Genomic DNA, 19129 nt, shown 5'->3' on the forward strand with positions numbered 1-19129 from the left:
GGAAGTAGGCGGGGATAGGAGGACAAGGCAATGGGTTGTCTTGGGCGTGGCTTAGCTGCCGAGACGTCGGAATGGGTGTGGCCAGTCGTCCCAGTAGGTGTTGGGTCGAGTGAGGCTCCCCTCAGTCGCTCGCCACTCCACTCCTAAAGGCGGTCACCACTGGCCCCGCCCCGGCGCGGAGATCTTTCCCCACCAGGTTTCCATTTGAGTCTCTGAGATTTGTTCCCAGTCGGATCTCCAGATCCTCCGCGGTCAGGGCGGCGATGGAGGGCGCCCAGGAGAAATCCCCGGAGTCTAGCTCCTCTGCGCCCAGGTCCGGAGAGTCTACCGCCTCTGCCGGGGGCCCGGAGGTTTTGCCTCCCGAGGAGTCAGAGAACTGTGCCCTACCGCTGGAGACGGCTCCCAAGAAACTCTGCGGATACTTAAGTAAGTTTGGCGGTAAGGGCCCCCTCCGGGGCTGGAAATCTCGCTGGTTCTTTTACGACGAGAGGAAATGTCACCTGTATTACTCGCGGACTGCACAGGATGCCAATCCCTTGGACAGCATCGATCTCTCCAGTGCGGTCTTTGACTGCAAGGCAGACGCCGAGGAGGGGACTTTCGAAATCAAGACTCCCACCCGGGTTATTACCCTGAAGGTAAATGGATTGGTTTTTCCTTTTTCAGCAGGGATGAGGGGCCCAGGGCACGGGGTTTGCTGGTAGGTTATCACAGCAAATTTACTGGAATAATGATCACCGACCCTGATCGCCCAATGTACACTGGGTACCCAGGCTTTTGTGCTTTCCGAAGCGCTTTCACACCCACTTCCCAGTGGGTTCCCACAAAAAGGCAGGAGTGTTGGATCCCCATAGTGGGGATCAAAAAACCGAGACAGAGAGATGAGGTGACTGGCCCGAGGTCAGGCGTTCGGAGAGTGGGGTGCGTCATAGCCCATACTTGGAATCTTAGTCTTTCTACCTCCCAGACAGGTCAAAACTTTTACTCTTGGGTGTGTCTGACAATGCAGTCACCTTAACTTTCTTACTTGGGGCTGAACTAGAGTCACGATATTATCTTAACAGTCCTCTCTCAAGACCTGGATCCGGAGTCACTCTTCTCGATATATTGGCAGAGAGGAGTGAATGCTGAGAAAATGTTGGAAAGAGTTGGGAGGTAAACATTTAGGTTTCACTGATTAGTCTAGATTGTTCATCAAGGCCTATCTAAACCTGTTTTCTCTCCAGTGGGTTTTGTTTAATCGGTGGAAAGGCCATGTGCTTTCAAATCACACAGGATTGCGTTCAACTTCCACATCAGCTACTTACTAGCTATGTGACCCTAGGCAAGTTACTTGATCTCTCAGAAGGTAGGTAGTTTGTAAAATTTACAATGAGATATGTAAGGGCCTGGAACATTAAAGATGCCTACAAACTGCTGAATATCTCCCAGCACCAGTCCATGTTTGTTGAATGAACACACGTGGTGGTGGAACCAAGATCCGAATGTTCCTTCCAAGAGGTGGTGCCTCAGAACTTAACTGGAAAGACAGATCTGAGCTGCAAGTTCTAGGATTCACACTCATCAGAGAAGAATGTGTCAGGGCACAGCCTTCCCCACCCTACTCCATCTCCTCCCCGGCCACCCTGCAACAACCCTTATTATCTCCAGCCAATTGGAAATTGGTTGAGGCCCTTGAATGCAGCTTCAGTTTCCCTGCACTGGCTAGGCCTGGCTGGTGACCAGAATGAGGGGATCAGCTAAAATAGTGGAAACCGGGCATTCCAGGCCAAGGTTGGCCAGCGTTTCAGAAGTCATGTGGTTTACAGGTAACGTGTCTCCTCCTGCAGGTTGAATGCTGTCTACCGGGTCTCTGACATGTGTCTTACTATTCCATTCATCTGTGTGTGTGCCTGGCTCTGTGCTAAGCACTGGGGTGTGGAACCAAATCACACCCACCCCTGGTGCACAAACAGCTTCAGGTCTGGTGAGAAAGACTGACAGGGAGATTGGCATGTACCATAGAATGTTCTATAGAGACACCGGACTCTATACCAGAAAAGCGTGATGACAGTAGGGGTCAGTGCTATGGAGTGTTGAAGCAGGGGGGAGCATCCAGAAAAGGCATCACAGAAGAGGGGGTAACACCTGAATCTTGAAAGAGGACATAGGTTTTCTATAAGCAGACAAGAGGGGGAATGTTATTTCAGGTCAAGAGGGCCCTGTGAGCCAAGATAGGAAAACATGCTGCTGCCCAAAGTGTCCAGGCAAACCCCAGGAGCCTGGGGCACAGAGGGATCCAAAAGATAGAATGGGAGAACAGAGGCCCGGGCAGTGGGAGGGGCATTTGTAAGTTGTCCTGTGGGCTGTGGGACATTGTCAGAAAGCTTTAAGCAAAGAAGCACTGTGAAATTAGAATGTTTAGAATGCTCAGTCTGGCTATTGGGTAAAGAACAAATTAGAAGGGAAGGCTTGTGGTCGGATAGCCCAGCAGGAGGAGAACCTGAGAGAATGATGGTTGAGCTAGAGCAGGGACAGTGGAGAGGGAGACAGTGGCCAGGGACATGTGGCAGGAAGAATGTGAGAGAGGAGTCAGCATGGCTCCTGCAACCAGCGGACGGCCAGGTCGGGCCAGTCACTGATGGAGTGAACCCAGAATGGGGAGGCAAGGACATCCAGGTACACGTGGCCCTCAGCAGCCTCTTAAGATCCAAGACAATAGAGGCCCTGTGTGTTGGCTCACCACAGACTCTCCAGTGCCCGCCACAGCCCCTGACACATATAGTACATAGGGGCTCAGTACATACTTGTCTGGTGAATTAATGAAGTGGGTTCGGGTATGGGCTGGAGCTGTCAGCACAGGGACATGGTGAAGCCATGTGTATAGAAAGAGAAATATATAGAAAATGTATATAGAAAGAGAAGACTGGTGGGCATCATTTCATTTTATTTGATACCTTCATGACGGGCTTACAGCCTCTTTCCTGGAGCCCCCTGGCCTTCTGCACACCTGCAAGCCCCTTGAAAGGGGGAACTTGCCCTGGTTGCCCATAGCCTGCTTCTATTCTCATGTGGCCTTGACTGAACAGCTCTTTGAGGCTCACTGTCCACTCCCAGCGAGTTGCGCAGCCTCTGTGCCCACTGACCCCAGGCCTTCTCTACATAGGCCGCATCTCCTGGCCATAAACTACAACCAAGCCCTAGTCAAAAAGTGGGAGACCCAGGTTCTGACGCCACCTGCCTGAGCCACTTTAGAGCTTTAGTTTCTCCATCTGGAGAAGGGACTGATTATTGCTCCTGCCTTGGCTCCTTCATGGAGGACCTGGTGACCTAATGGATGTGAGAATATGTATTTGGACCATCCAGTGCTAGGAGACTAATGTCCGGCATTGGCCATTAGCTGGTTGGGGTGCCTGGGGGGTGCCACTTTGCTGCAGTGTGCGCATAGCTTCCCAGGCCCTGATCATATGCGTGGTTTCAGCGCACCCGCAAAACGGAAGGGAGTCTCCATTCCACAAAAGTCAGCTGAGCCTTTGACACGTCACACAGAGAGCTAGAGATAGTGATGGTTCCCAGGGCCCCCCCCCCAGGTCAGAATTTCAAAGCTCTTACCCTCTCTCTTAGCACCTCCAAATTCCTTTACCCAGTGAGCACATTTCGAGCACCGAATGTATGTCAGATACTGTGCTGGGCACTTTATCTTCCTTACCTCATTTCTTCCTCATAGCCAACTGCCCTGTGAAATGAGTGTTATCATCACTATCGTACAGGTGAAGAAACTGAGGCCCAGAAAGGTGAGGAACCTCTAAGTGGGAGACCAGAGTCTGGTTATTCTGTATGGCCAGGAAGCATGTGGTGTTTTGAAGTGGGCACCCAGCCACAGTGAAATTTTTTTTCTAGAGAGGAGAGTTACCAAGCCTCTCTTGACCTTCCCACATCCCATGCCCAGTGTCACCCTGCAGGCTCAGGGCCTTGCCAACTAACCCTTGTGCTTCTCAGGCTGCCACCAAGCAAGTGATGCTATACTGGCTGCAGCAGCTGCAGATGAAGCGCTGGGAGTTCCACAACAGCCTGCCTGCACCTCCCGCCGCCCCCGAAGCTGCCCTGGCTGGGAACGAGCCTGCCCTGCGCCTTGAGCTAGGTACCCAATGGGCTCGCCTCCTGTGCACACCCAGGGCTCCTGCTATTGGGAGTGAGGGGGAGGAGCCCTCTACTAAAGGAGTAGAGAGCCAGGGATGTGACTGGGGATCAGCGAGGAGATCAGCTAGGACAACAGTAGCATCAAGGGCTAGAATACTGGTTCCAAGGCCAGGCTGCCTGGGTCCACATCCTAATCTTATGTGGTCTTAGGCAAGTTGCTTAACCTTTCTGAGCTTCAGTTTCCTTCCCAGTAAAATGAGGTCAGTAAGAAATCATACCTACTTCTTAGGGTTGTCGTGAGGATTAAGTGAATCCATGCACTGTAAGGGATTGGTACGATGCCACACATTGCCAGAGCTCAGTGTCAGCTGCCATGGTGATGACCATTATGGGGATGTGTTAAAAAACGAAACTTTCACAGAATTGCTATGAGGAAGGTTCATGAGAAAGTGCAGTTATTGTTGCTGCTTCTTTACACAAATGCTTTTGTGCTGGGAGCTGGGTAGACCAGTGATTTTTATCCCTGGTGTTCCCATAAGCCAGAATCCTTCACCCCACATGCCCCACAGATGAAGCTGCTTGATCCCAAATCCTAGAACCTGCCAGCAGGGAGGAAAACTGGAGATCACACCCTCCCACTCCTGTGCCAGAGCTTGGAATATGATTGGCAGATTTTAGAATCAGGACAGACCACCCACAGCTGTCCCTGTAGAAGCATGGTGAATGAGGGCTCGGCACAAACCTGTACCGTGTCTATGGTGCCTCGTCCTCAGTTAAAAGGGAAGCCAAATGGATGAGGGCAGGACTGTGGCCAAGTGCATCCTAGACCTCCATACCCAGGTGTTTTACACATCCCGAACTGACCTCATCTGCCTTGACCCTTCTCCCTAGCTTTCCTTCCCTTGGGAAATCTTCCCACTTACCCAGCTGCTTCAGTAACCAAGAGTCACCCCGTTTCTTCCCAGATCTCAAGTAGCCAGGCAAGTCCAACACCAGAGCTGGCCATGTACCACTCTGGCCTACGCATCAGACCCAGGCCCCCCTCCACTGCCAGTGTAGTGTGTCAGGTGTCAGCTCTTGGCTAGAAAATCACAGCAGCCTCCTCTCTGGTGTCCCTGTGTCCCAGCCTGCCACCTCTGACCATCCTTCTTGCTGCAGCCAGAGTGAGCTTTCTAAAATGAAAGCCTGAACCCCACCCATCCCCTTCCCTGGCTGCTCACGGTGTTCCGGGCCCAGTCCCAGCTTTTCGGCACCGTGCTCAGTCCTTCCTGCTCTTCCCTCTGCCCGCTCCCCAGTGCCTGCCTCGTGCTTGACGCTTCGGCAGCGGCAGCGCCAGAGGTGGCTGCTCTCTCCTCTGCCTGGCAAATCCTTGCTGCTTCTCGATGGCCCAGCTTCGGTGTCACCTCTTCCTCCTGCCAACTCCTCTTGGAAGCCTTTTGGGACTTCGCTAGCTGGACTTTATATGAGCCCTCTACACTTGCACACAACTCTCGGGCCTGTCACGCTGTATTCTAATTAGGGTGTCCTTGTCAGTCTCTGCCCACTAGCCCTCAAGGTGGGGGCCGTGTCTGTCACCTGTGTTCCCACTACCTGCTGCCCTGCCTGGCACATTGGATATTTGTGGAGTGAGTGTATGAGCAAATACATGGAATTTTATAATTAAGTGAGGAAAGGAATATAAAGCCTTTAGCATAATGCCAGGCACATAGTGCTCAATACGTGGCACCTGTCCACATAATATTACTCTACGTATCTGTGGACACTCTTACTGCTACAATAACTTCGTCTTTTTATTGTTAATAGTCGTCATCAGTAATTTCTTCTGAGCCCTTTCTGGGTGTTTTATGCTTAGAAGGGCTTTCTTTGGGGAAGGGCTTAGTTATTTTTGCTTCTACGCTTTTACTCCAGCCTCCCACTGCCCACCTCTGAGAGCGCCAAACAACGCTGTCTGCGCTAAAAACTGCAGCCCAGTTGACACAGCTCCCCATCAGTCCCGGGCCACAGCGATGAGAAACCCTCCCAGCCTTGAAATGGGCAGGACCAGGTTATCAAAAGACTAGCTTTGGGATCCCACAGGTTCACCTAGTGTGCTCAGCCCTTCCCAAACTCCTGAATCCTGTGGCTTTGGTCCAGCACACTCAGCGGGCCTCTTTTGGGCCAGCCCCAGCTGTGGGCATGGGGGCAGGGGAGTGCTTCTGCTGCCCAGCACCCAGTCTCCCAAGGAGGACACTGGGGAGATGCAGGAAGCAGGCATGTGGGCTTTTTCTTTGAAGCCTTTTGTCCTGCAGCAAGCCCTCCCTCTCCTGGACCCAGGGCCCCTGTGAAACGGTCTGCAGCTGACCCAGAAAGACCTTTCTGGAGTCTTGAGCAAGCCGGCAGGCCCTGCGCTGCAGTCTGGGGCAGGCCAGCCCACCTCTCGGTCTCTGCCCTTCCTGGGAGGAAGCAGGGGCCTGCCGCCAGGGCAGCGAAAACCTACTGACTCATGTCTGACTCTGAGTCACAGGCGCTTCGTCTTGCACATAGTGTCTCGTGACCGCACTTGAGTGTCCACAAGGCATGTCTCTACAGCTTTTAAGAGTTCACACCTCCACTTGATTTTTTACCTAGACATTGGTCTCCACAGAGCCAAGGAAGATCAAGGGGAAGCCAACAGGTTGATAATGACACGTTGCCACGATAGAACACGTTTGGCAGAGCACTTTTACAAATGTGCATCATCATGAAAAGAGGCACACCTCTTCCTGACACTGTTCTGGGACTTTACATGCCTCACCTACCTCATCATCACAGCGATCTTTTGAGAGAATTGCTGTTATTCTCATCTTACAAAAGAGGAGACTGAAGAGGCCAAGGGACCTGTTCACGGTCAAACAGAAAGAAGACAGTGGTGCCGAAATTTGGACCCTCGCCTGCAGACTCACAGCCCCGTCCTCAGGCTGAGGAGGCATCTGGCCATGTGTCCAGGGCCCTCCAGGAAACCTGTGACCTGCTGGCCTGAGCCCTGTTTGTTAGGCGAAGATTTCTTCCTCCTGATGATGGGGCAGCCTCTTTAGGCCAGGGAGAAGGAGAATGACGAGTAAATGCTGCTGAAAATTCTGTGTGTGCTCACCTCACTGACGGTATTTCTCTGGGCTAGGAAATGACCAGACGGTCCAGTCTTGGGTTAATCTATGTCTTCTAGGAAGTGCTAACCCTCACTGTGGCGTCACCATCCTGCGCCTCTTCTCCTTTGGACATCTCTTTGCCCTGGGGGGCTTGCACCTTCCAGGGCACCCCCCTCTATTCTTGGAACTGTCTGCTTATCAAAAAGGAAAAGTGAAGAACTGGGTCAAACCTATGGCTTGGCTTGCAGCTGTGCAGCCTTGGCCGCAAAACTCACCTGCTCTGAGCTGATGAGTTTCACTGATGAAACCAACCAATGATGACATTTACCCCCAAAACTTACTTCCCTCTGACCTCAAAATAGATCTAAAGCCACAGGTGGAAGTTAAAGGAAAACAGACATTGACAGTTAGGGAAGTACTTGCCAAGACATTAAAATCGTAGACGGTAACTTTGTTTGTTTGTTCTGACTGTGGAAGAATAGAGATGGTTGAGGTATTGATAAACAAGGAAACCTTAATTATTTTGAATCAGTTCAGGGTCTGGATCAAAGACTGCTTGGACAGATGTAGGTCCACAGTATGGGGCTTGTGGTTTTGAAAACATTTTCGTATACTTTAACGCTGAAGGAGACAGAGTGTAGAGCGGCCTTCCAGTTTTAAAAGTGTGGAACCTGCAGCCGAAAGAGAAAAAGCGCGCAGCCAGGTCACCACACCCTCCCAGCAGAAATAGGGCTTGGCCTCAGCAGGTCTTTGGCCTCCACAGCTGAAACCCATTCTAGTCAGCCAGGTTCCTGCTGAAGCGCCCAGGGGCCTCTGCCATTCCAGAGATCCCTTCTTAGCCACCCCTATCCCATTCGTCCTCATCAGCACCTTCTCCTCTGGGTCCCTCCTGGCATCCTCCACTCTGGCTCTGGAACCCCTTGCCACTCACACAGCAGGATCCTCCCTCACTCCTGCAGGTCCAGCTCCAGTGCCCTTCCTCCAGGAACTCTTCCCCTGGCTTGAATTGGAAGGCATCTGTCTCCAGCTCCCAGAACTCCCCACACTTTGTTTGGCCTGCCCTCCAGCTTCTACCCCATCGGTCTAACTGAAGTGTGCACTTCTTCCCTGCTCCTGCAGCTGGGCGCTTCCTGTGCCTTTGATTGTCTCACTTCTCCAGCCCCACCCACCTGGACACCTCAGGGTAGACGCCCAGACTGCGGAGAAAGTAATGAAAGGGAGGAACTCGAAAGACTCGTATGGCCAAGTCTGCTGGATTTGAAAAGAGCCTCTTAAGGATTAGCAAATGATTTTGCAAAGTTTATTTCTGAGAAGATTGAACAACTCTCCCTGACCCCTGCCATTGCATTTCATGTTTTTGCGGATGTAGTGCAAAAATACATTTCCTCTGCCCTATTCACCCTCTCAGTGAGAGGGCTCAGATGGAGGGTGTCTACTGCCCTGCAGACCTCAGGGGCTGCCTGATCCAGCTCCTCCCGTCCCCAAAGTGGCCTTGGTTCTCTTGCAGTTTTTGTAATACTGAAAACTAACTTCTGAATATTTCACCTCTTCTGTCTTATACCTCAAATGTTTCCTTCTTGACACCTGCCTTAATATTAAACCCTTTGAAGTACTCACTATATAAAATAGTCACTGTTTAAGCAGATCATTTGAAAAACATAGAAAAATAGCCATAAGCCTGTCACCTGAGACAGCCCGGCTAACATTGTGTTATGACCTCCCACCTACCTTTCAATGTATTTCCAGTCAGGTAACAATGCATGCTTCACTTTCCTTTTTGTCCTCAGTATTATGGCCTGTGAAATATCCCTGTGTTATAAAAAATCTCTCTATATACATCTGTTTTTGATGAATGTATTATTTTTATGTTCATAAAAGTAAACCATGTTAACTACAGTGAGCAGCCTCTCACTTCTAATTCCATCATGCATTCTGACCACTGCTAAGATTGCACAGTATTTCTTTGAGACTTCTCCTGTACAATGGAGATTATAATATACCCCCAGTCTTTTATCTGGCTTTTCCAAGGGGAAAAAGCAAGGGGAATGTGTGTCCCATGCACATTCCCCATTTCTTCAGCATTCTTCCTTAGCATCGTTTTGTTTTGTTTTTTAGGATTTTATTTATTTATTTTTTAGACAGAGGGGAAGGGAGAGAGAAAGAGAGGGAGAAAAACATTAGTGTGTGGTAGCCTCTTATGTAACCCCCACTGGGGACATGGCCCGCAGCCCAGGCTTGTGCCCTGACTGGGAATCAAACCAGTGACCCTGTGGTTCACAGGTCAGTACTCAATCCATTGAGCTGCACCAGCCAGGGCTTCCTCAGCATCATTTTAAGTCATTAAGTAAATTCCATGGTCTGAAAGCTTCATGATTTATTTAACTATTCCCCAGATCTTTGTGTTATTTTCAGTTCAAGGCTAAACAGTGCCAGGATGAACCTCCTGGCTCATAAAGCTTCGTCTGCATTTCACACGACTTCTTCAGGGTGGATTCTCAATGCACATATATTTGCAGGTTTGCATACTTTTAGGGATTTCTGGGAAAGCTGCTGCAGCAATATGCATCGTTTTACTGCCACCTGCCTCGTTGGCTGCTGTTAACCCACAGGGAAGGCCCGTTCTCACTGACTCCGTCCGGAACTCAGCCCGTAGCACCCACCTGCCTGGCCTTTCCTGGTGCAGATTTCCCTTTTCTTTCTTCGTTCCACAGAGCAAGGGGAGGCAGAGCTGCAGGAGTTCCTGTGCCCTGTGAAAACCCCCCCTGGACTTGTGGGTGCAGATGCCGCCTTGCAGCCAGCCCCCGCCATGCCCCTGGCCCTTCAGAATATCTCCCTCAAGCACCTGGGGACGGAAATACAGTAAGTGCTAGTGGGGCCGAGGGGCGGCCAACAACAAGCAGGCCGTTCTTCAGAGCTTGCTGCGACCGGGGGTGACTCCCACTAGGAAGATGGGCCCAGGGCGGGGCGAGGGGCTTTATTTTCAATTCACCACGTCATTACGTTAAAATATTACATTCAGTGTTCTGACCTTAAAAGTAGTGTGTGTTCTTGGTAGGAAATCAGAAGCATCTCAAAAGGCATACATTTAACATCACCCATAATCCTGTCACCCAGACAAGTGTTCTTAGCCTTCGGTGGATCTCTTTCCTCCTCATTTTCTGTACACATAACATGCACGATTGAGATGCTACTGAATGTAATGTGATAGCTTCATAAATGCCTCCATGTGTCAAATGCATCATGTTATTCCCTTTTAACCTGTCATTTATTGTATGTCCACCTTATCTCAGCTACTGTTTCATTTAATATAATGTATTACATGTGCAACTTCCCATTGGCAGGTTTAGTTTTAAATAGTTTAAGAGAAGATAGCGATATGGCCTGGGCGTCGGAGTTGAACTGCCTGGGTTTGTATCTTGGCTCCACCAGTCATTGGCCGTGGTTTCCTCGGCACGTTGTTGGACTTCTCTGTGCTGCACTTAATTGTTAGTAAATGTAAAGTTCAGCAGTGCTTGCCTGGTAAGATTAGCACAGTGTTACATGGCCAGTGCACTCAAACTGCTTGAGAACTGTGTTTGGTAGTGGGTAGGTACTTAATAAACATGCAGTGGGGCAAAAGTAGGTGTACAGTTCATATGAAAAATAATCCAATGATAAATAATACAGGAAAAAACTCTGCATTTTACATACTCACAATTGTAAGCCTACTTTTGCCCCACCCTGCATTATCTGTTACATGGCAGCTTTGCAGAATTCAGACCGTACCCAGTAGTGATCTTGTCCAGGTGCATATTTTCTGTGAGGACTTCAGACTAACCAGATCTCTTAGAAAGCAGAAGAGATTGCCACTGGACCCGGACTAGAAACTCTTGGCTCTGTGTGGCTCTGGCACAGCATTTCCCGCTGCCAGCTTCATTCAGTGTTGGAATTTGCTTGGGTAACTAGGCAAGTAGTGATGCCCTTCCTCGGACAGAAGCGGGTTTCAGAGAGAAGGTGACGAGTGTTCTTTAGGGCCTGGAGGTAGAACTACCCAACGGGCACTGGATGCAGGGAATTGGAACTCAGAGGACAGAGACCTGAGCTAGAACAAGAGACGAGGGGAGTATGGGGCATGGTTGAGCCCCCCAGTGTGAGTGGGCATGGATGGTGCCCTGCTGGGGATCTTCCCTCGGGAGGTGCTGGAGGGAACTGGGGGCAGTGGGAGCCTGATGGGAGGTTTGAGGGGACCTGAGAAGTCCAGCCATCTGCTAGCACGCACTGCAGCTGTATCCAGGGTGGTGGCACCAAGGGTGAGCCAGGTTCCTTGCCTGATGCAGACCACAGACACCGGAAGTGGAACAGACAGCGTGCGGAGACCAAGAAGGAAGGAAGTTGCAGGGGTCAGTCAGTTGCCTCCCTCCTGATACTTGCCATAACCCGCAGAAAATGCAGGGCAGCATTGCCAGTGACCTGGGGAGACCCAGATAAGATCAGAGTTGCCCTGGTCTCTGGCACTCCCTTGCCCTGGCTGGTCTTAGAGCTTCCAGCTGGATCTTCCATGAGCCCAGGTCATAGTCTGGGGACGGGAGTAAGGGAGCTTTCAGAGTGCTTTAGTCTCACTGAGCTGTCTGGGCAACCTGGAAGGTGGTATCATAACAGGTTCTTTTTTTTTCTTTTTTTAAAATTGATTATGCCATTACAGTTGTTCTATTTCCCCCCTTCATTCCCCTCCACCCTGCACACCCCTCCCACCCACATTCCCCCCCTTTAGTTCATGTCCATGTGTCACAAGTTCTTTAGATTCTGTATTTCCCATACTATTCTTGCCCTCCCTCTATTTTCTACCTACCATCTATGCTACTTATTTTCTGTACCTTCTACCCCCTTCTCCTTCTCCCACTCCCCTGTTGCTAACCCTCCTTGTGATCTTCATTTCTATGGTTCTGCTCCTGATCTAGCTGTCCTCTTAGTTTGCTTTTGTTTTAGGTGTGGTTGTTACTAACTGTGAGTTTGCTGTCCTTTCACTGTTCATCTCTTTTATCTTCTTTTTCTTAGATAAGCCCCTTTAACATTTCATATAATAAGGGCCTGGGGATGATGAACTCCTTGAACTTGACCTTATCTGAGAAGCACTTTATGGGCCCTTCCATTCTAAATGAAAGCATTGCTGGATAGATCAATCTTGGATGTAGGTCTTTGGATTTCGTGAGTTGGAATACTTCTTTCCAGCCCCTTCTTGCCTGTAAGGTCTCTTTTGAGAAATCCACTGACAGTCTGATGGGAACCCCTTTGTAGGTGACTGTCCCCTTATCTCTTGCTTCTAGGATTCTCTCCATTTTAATCTTGGCTAATGTAATGATGATGTGCCTTGGTGTGTTCCTTCTTGGGTCCAACTTCTTTGGGACTCTCTGAGCTTCCTGGATTTCCTGGAAGTCTATTTCCTTTGCCAGATTGGGGAAATTCTCCTTTATTATTTGTTCAAATAAGTTTTCCACTGGTGGCTGTTCCTCTTCCCCTTCTGGTACCCCTATAATTCGGATGCTGGAACGTTTAAAGATGTCCTGAAGGTTCCTAAGCCTCTCCTCATTTTTTTGAATTCTTGTTTCTTCATCCTTTTCTGTTTGGTCATTTTTTTCCTCCTTCTGGTCCACTCCTTTTATTTGAGTCCCAGTTTCCTTTCCATTACTATCGGTTTCCTGTGTATTTCCATTCATTTCAATTAGTTTAGCCTTCATATGTTCCTCTAATTTGTGACTAAAATCAACCAGTTCTGTGAGCATCCTGATCACCAGTGTTTTGAACTGTGCATCTGATAGGTAGGCAGTTTCTTGTTGGCTTAGATTTATTGGCTCTAGGGCTTTGAGTTCTTGAGCCATGTTTTGATCTGTTCATACCCATTACATAGGAGGAGCGGAGCCCTAGGTGTTCACCAGGGCGGTGCCGCCCAGATTGCTGGTTTGTGACACTGTATGTGGGGGCGGGGTCAGAGAGGGGCAATGGCGATCCCCTCTGCTGCTTCCCACCACTGGGGCCTGGACGGTCTGTGTCACTGCTTGCTCCTTTGCTGGTTTATCTGCGCACAAATGTGTGACCGTGGTCAGCCCTCAGTGGGTCCACCTGCTTCTCCACACCTGGGATCCGCCCATGGCTGCCCGACCCCGCTCTGCTGCTGGCTCTGCTCCTCTTACTGGTTTGGCTGAAGGGTTTGTTGTTGTCAGACCTCCATATAGTTCAATTTTCTGTGTTTTGGCTGCGTTTTTTATTACTAAAACTTTGTTGTCTTTAAACTTGGTTGTGCGAGAAGGCACAGTGTTTCCACCTACGCCTCCATCTTGGTGGAAGTCCTCCAACAGTTAGGTTCTGAGCCTGTGGAGTCAGATGTCCAGGTCTGACGCTCAGTCCTACCACTTACCAGCTCTGTGGCTTTGGTCACTTATCCCTTCTGAACCTCAGCTCTCCTCTGTGTACCCTGGAGGTGTAATAGTACTTACTCCACTGGGCTGCTGTGAGGATTAAATGCACTGAATGCATGTGTGTGAGGCCTAAACGGGTTGTATTGCTAGTGTTCAGCTTAGAGCCTGGCCCATGAAGGGCCTCATTGTTTGTCATGACTATGTTCCTCATCCCCATTGCAGATGGAGGAACCCAGGCTCAGAGAGGATAAATGGCTTGCCCGAGGTTTTCTTTCCAGAACAAGCCCTTATGACCACTACCTTCATGTGACCAGGCCTTTCAGACCTGGAGCTAAACCTACTGAGAAAATGATCTATGAGCTGCTCCACCCCAAGCCAGTAAAGTTAGGAAATGGAGATGCCTCTTCCAAGCACAGTGGTTTGGCTGAGTAGTAACCACCCAGTCTGTGTGTCTAGTTGGCGAGCTCTCCATCTGCAGAGGAAATGTGGGCAGAGCCTCAAAGGCCCTTTACTGCCCTGGGGTTGGGCTTCTGTGCCTCCCACACCCCAGGGGTGATGCTTGTGAGCTCCTGGACATGGCAGGGAAGCTGCAGGTCCTGGGCAAGGGGAAGTGTGGGCAGCAATGGTGGTCATCCCACCAAGCCTCCAGCTGTAGGGATTTGTCCCTGTGTCCTCTCCAAGTCATGTGACTTGTGGTTTGTGAGATACATTGTAATGGGCCCAACACAGGCCCCCACACAAAGGGATGCTCAGTAAATAGTGCCCTTGGTAGCTGTCATCGTTCTTTGCAGTACAACTCCCGCCCTGTATTTTTAGATGGAGCACAGAAGAACTGGGAAGGGGAAGTGACTAGCCCAAAGAAGCAGGGGCTCCTTAAAATGGGACATTAACAATAACAGAATAAAAGGAGTCAGAGCCCAGATTTCAAAGTCAAGTGCTGGGAGTGCTGAGTTCTCACTTTTTCTCTGGCCTTGATTTAACTGATTCATTTTCCCCTCCGTCTACCAGCTGTACTCTTTGTTAACGTGCAACCGCATTCTTCTCTCATGTTGGACCCACCTATACCCAAAAGCTGGACTTCCTTTTAAAGATGTCTTAAATTAAATAATGATTCTTTGGAAAAAAAAAACAACAAAATTGACAAGCCTTTAGCTAGATAGACCAAGAAAAGGTATAAGACTCAATTAGTGAAGTCAAGAGCACCAGAGAGGACAACACTGCCAACCCTACAGAAATACTAAGGGTTGTGAGGGGACACTGTGAGCAGCTACGTGCCAATGCATTAGATGACTCGGATGCAATACTCAAATTCCGGGGAAGGCACAAATTGCCAACACTGACTCGAGAAGAAATGGGAAGTCTGGGTAGACCTGTAACATGTAAAGAAATTGAGTTAGGAATAAAAAAACTACCCACAAAAATAAACAAAATGAAAACAACACCTAGGACCAGATAACTTCCCTGGTGAATTCTACCAAACATTTAATGAATAATTGATACCAATTCTTCACAAACTTTTCCCTTCAAAAAGGAGGGAACACTTTCCAATTCATTCTCAAAGGCCAGGATCACCCTGAATACCCAGAGCCTTCGCCTAGAATTTCCCTTTGTTAATTTTGCCAGCAGACGTGTTTTTTCTAGCCCATCTCTTCACAAAGGGTATGGATTTTCAGGGGTCCCAGCTTTGTGTAAAATTTCAGCTTCAGTCCTACCTTTCGTGTGGGTCCTGACCTTGTTTTCTTTCCTCCTTTGCAACCAAGGCCCTAGGTTTTCAGTATCAGTAGGTGATCCCTGATCTCACACACACACACACACACACACACACACAAATTATAACTGTGCGTGGTCATGGTTGTTAACTAAATGTATTGTGGTGATCACATACACATATATAAAGTGTTGTGTACCTGAAGCAAATATGTTATTTGTCTTTGATATCTCGATGTAAAAAAACAAAACAGTTGATTCCTGAACAGACATACCCTATATCCCAGTTGACTCTCATGACAATAATGCTGCAAACAAACACTTCAGAATTCAATGTCATATAATAGGCATTTATTTTGCACCCATCTGGGTTCAGCTGATAAAGGCCAGGTTCCCTTGGTCGTGACTCTAAGCAGTTGGTAAGATCTAGTTCTAGGCCATGTATTTCTCGTCTTCTACGGACCAGCAGCTACCTGAGGCATGTTCCTCAAGCCTATGTTTACATCACATCTGCTGACATTCCTTTGGCCAAAGCGAGTCACGGGGCCACACGCAAAGTCACAAGGGGTGTGGGGAGGGACTCTATTCCAGTGGAGGGGAGGAGCAAACACTGGCGTACTGTGTTTTGTTCCACTTCACAGATAGTGCATTTCTTTACAAATTAAAGTTTTGTGGTAACCCTGCATTGAAGCCTATCAACACCAAATTTTCAGCAGGCTTGGCATTTTTTTAGCAATAATGTGTTTTTTTAATCAAGTTATCTCCAAGGTGTGTGTGTTATTTGCTGAATGGTAATCTACACATTCATCTTCCTCTTGGGTTTCCACTTGAATTTTTACCCCCTTTTTCATGTTTGGTACTTAAGGATTTCTCTTACTTTCCTGGGAATTCAGCTGAGTATTTGTGAGAGATGTTTTGTATTTGTGTAGCAGCCAGGTGTTTGGGGATGAGGGTTTTCGCAGTAATTTGTTCCCCGTATTGCTGGAAGCACACACTGTGCATCAGTGCGACGTGGCAAAGCCAAGGTGCCGTCATGGGTCTGCAGTCTCTCATCCTCCTCTCCGCACGCACGCTGCTGCTGCCCTTAAATGAATGGCTTCCCAGTGTGGCCCTTTCTTGCTGTCTACCAAGAGCACAGTGAACACACAGATGCATGCCACAAAATATCAACCCTCTTTCACTGGGCTGCATTCTCCTGTGTTCCATTTGTTTTAAATGCTGGTCATGATACTGACCTGGTTTTACAATCTGCCAATGGTTTGTTGTAGTTTGAAAGACACTCACCTACTGAGCTCCTTTAATCATTTTCCTTGTTACTAATTTTGGAATATGTCTACTTGTATATCTTTACAAGGGAAAGTAAACGCTCATCTGACTCATTATGAATTTCTCTGTGGTCCCTGGTCCTTGGCCAGCATTTGGTGCTCCCTAGTTCCTTCCTGCAAACCAAACATATACTATTGAGCTTCTATTCTGGGCCCCTGCAAACCCAGTGCAGGTGCCAGGAGGCATGCAGGTAGGTTAGCGCCCAGTTCATGGAGAAAAGCCATCATTATTCAGCCCAGACAAGGACTTATTTGGTCACAGGGTGGCCCCTTCACGAAGTGCAGTGAGCTCCTTGGAGCCTGTGGGGTGGCCAGTGGAGGCTGTGGAGACACTGGCGCAGAGGAGGAGGACCCTAGGAGATGTCGGGAACATCTCAGCATATGTGGGGAGCCACTGATGGTCTCTGAGCCAGGGAGTTACAAGACCAGATGGAGGTTTTAGGAAAGTCAGTTTGGCAAGTGCATTCAAAATCCATCCAACACACATGTAGAAGGGCCCTCTATATTTCAGGCACTGTTCTAGGCATCCAGAGTACTTCAGTGAGCAAAACAGGCAGACATCCTGCTGTCTCGGAGCTTACACTCCAGCAGCAGTGTTGGGCAGGGCCGTGAGCTTATATCGCTTATGAGCAGTGTTGAGGGAGGTGATTAAGTCTGATGAAGTAATGGAAGAGAAGGGTGAGGAGGATCAGGAGCGGCTCAGGTGGGGTGTGCCATGCAAGGCGCCTGGGGCCTAGCAGACTGATCCAGGCCGTGACTGGGGGCAGGGACGCGGCCTGAGCTCCCGCAGTGACAGTGGGGAGGACAGGCGCAGAATGGCGGGGCTCTCAGCCTCACTCTCCTCTGCTTTCCTTCAGAAACACAATGTGCAACATCCGGGGCAACAGACAGGCCCAAGGAACAGGCCATGGACCTCCAGGGGAAGATTCGCCGCAGAGCAGGGAGCCCCAGAAGGAGGAGCCACCCTCACCCCCTGACCCCAGTGCCCCAGGTGAGCCTCTGACCCAGTCTGAGCTGCCTTCAAAGACCAAGTGTGCTTTTGTATGTCAGCCATGGAACTCTCCGGGTGATTGCTCCTGGGTTTATGGGGCTAGTAGCAGTGATTTTTTATTATTGTTGCTGTTGTGTTGTTGTGGTTGTAAAATATACATAATGTGAAGTTTAACCAGTTGTAGGTGTGCATACAGTCCCATTCTTCTGCAAACGTCACTACCATCCACCTCCAGAACTCTTTTCATCTTCTCAAACGGAAACTCTTAGCCATGGTTCTTGAAGTAATAAAGGGAAACCTCACTCACTGTCTTACTCTTTTTTTTTAATTTATAAGGCAAGGATATAAAAGTGCCTTTTCTGGGATGATTGAAATTCGTCAGCTCTGCCTGACCTGCCCCAGCTATGACATAGCATGTTACTGTTTCCTTCACAAAATGTGACTGGCCCGCACCATTGCCGGGAGGGTGGCTTTCTCGAAGGTAGCATTGGTGCCCTTAGAATGTATTTTAACTTAGAGGCGGTTGGGAGAAAGCTGGCTGAGGCAGCCGAGTGGGGGCCTTCTTACAGCAGAGAGGACCCCTGGGCCACACAGAAGTGACTCGAGGAAAAACTTGCCTTGGAGCGGTGCCTGGGAGACCCCACAGATCACAAACACAGTTCAGGAGAAGATCAGTACTGTATCGAATCAACAGTAACGGTGAAACTGGCACTTCCATATAGCAGCTGCTTTGTGCCAGGGCGACTCTATGCGCTTTGCGGGGTGGTACCAGTTGTATTAGGATATAATTCCCACACCATACAATTCACCCATTGAAGTATACAGCTCGGTGGCTTTCAGTATGTGCACAGAGTTACAATGCAACCATCACCATCATTGATTCTGGAACATTTGTAATAACCCTCTACCCAGCCCACAAAAACCAGACATCCTTCAGCCATCAGTCCCGATCTCCACCTCTAGGCAACCACTAAACTTCTTTCTCTGTCCCTACAGATTTGCCTGTTCTAGAGAGTTTATATAAATGGAATCATACAATAGATGGTCCTTTCTGACTGGCTTATTTCACCTAGAGCCTTTTAAAGTTTCAACCACGTGTACTGAGTGCTTTACCTGCATTAACCTGTTGAATTGCTATAACCACCTGAGCAGTAGATACTGTGGCTGCTCTCATTTAGTAAACCAAGGAACTGAGGACAGGCAAGTGGAGTGACTGGCTCACAGTCGCACCCCCAGTGACAGAGCTGGGGTTCAGGCCAAGCACTGCACCCCATATTGTGGCCTGAAGCCTCTTTTTCTAAATTACTGATTGTTAGAACTACATCCTTATTTCCATGAAACCTAGATGCCACACAAAATCTAATGTACAAAGCATATAAAAGCTGAGTTGAGTCAGGGGCGGGAGTCTGGGCTCCCCTTGGTCGACTACCCTCAGCCCCTCTGAGTCAGCACTCCCACGAAATCCTGGGGCGCTGGCTGAGAAACGCTGTC

General features: G+C 49.2%; 1 protein-coding gene across 3 annotated transcripts in view; it reads left to right on the plus strand.

Annotated features, from left to right (window-relative positions):
* The first annotated feature begins 109 nt into the window (after positions 1–109).
* The window catches only part of TBC1D2 (TBC1 domain family member 2), a 49851-nt gene continuing 30831 nt past the window's right edge, over positions 110–19129 (plus strand). For 2 of the 3 annotated variants that reach the window (XM_037140784.2, XM_037140785.2), the window contains exons 1-4: positions 110–638; positions 3979–4120; positions 9935–10082; positions 17505–17638. In XM_037140784.2, coding sequence (XP_036996679.2) covers positions 264–638; positions 3979–4120; positions 9935–10082; positions 17505–17638 — 799 coding nt within the window. In that variant the 5' untranslated portion in view covers positions 110–263. Of the gene's footprint in view, positions 639–3978; positions 4121–9934; positions 10083–17504; positions 17639–19129 lie in introns of those variants that run through there. The other variant, XM_053656497.1, reaches the window with a different exon arrangement.

The sequence above is a fragment of the Artibeus jamaicensis genome, unplaced genomic scaffold, assembly GCF_021234435.1.
Source record: "Artibeus jamaicensis isolate MK-2021 breed Jamaican fruit bat unplaced genomic scaffold, CSHL_Jam_final scaffold_1964, whole genome shotgun sequence".
NCBI lineage: Eukaryota > Metazoa > Chordata > Mammalia > Chiroptera > Phyllostomidae > Artibeus > Artibeus jamaicensis.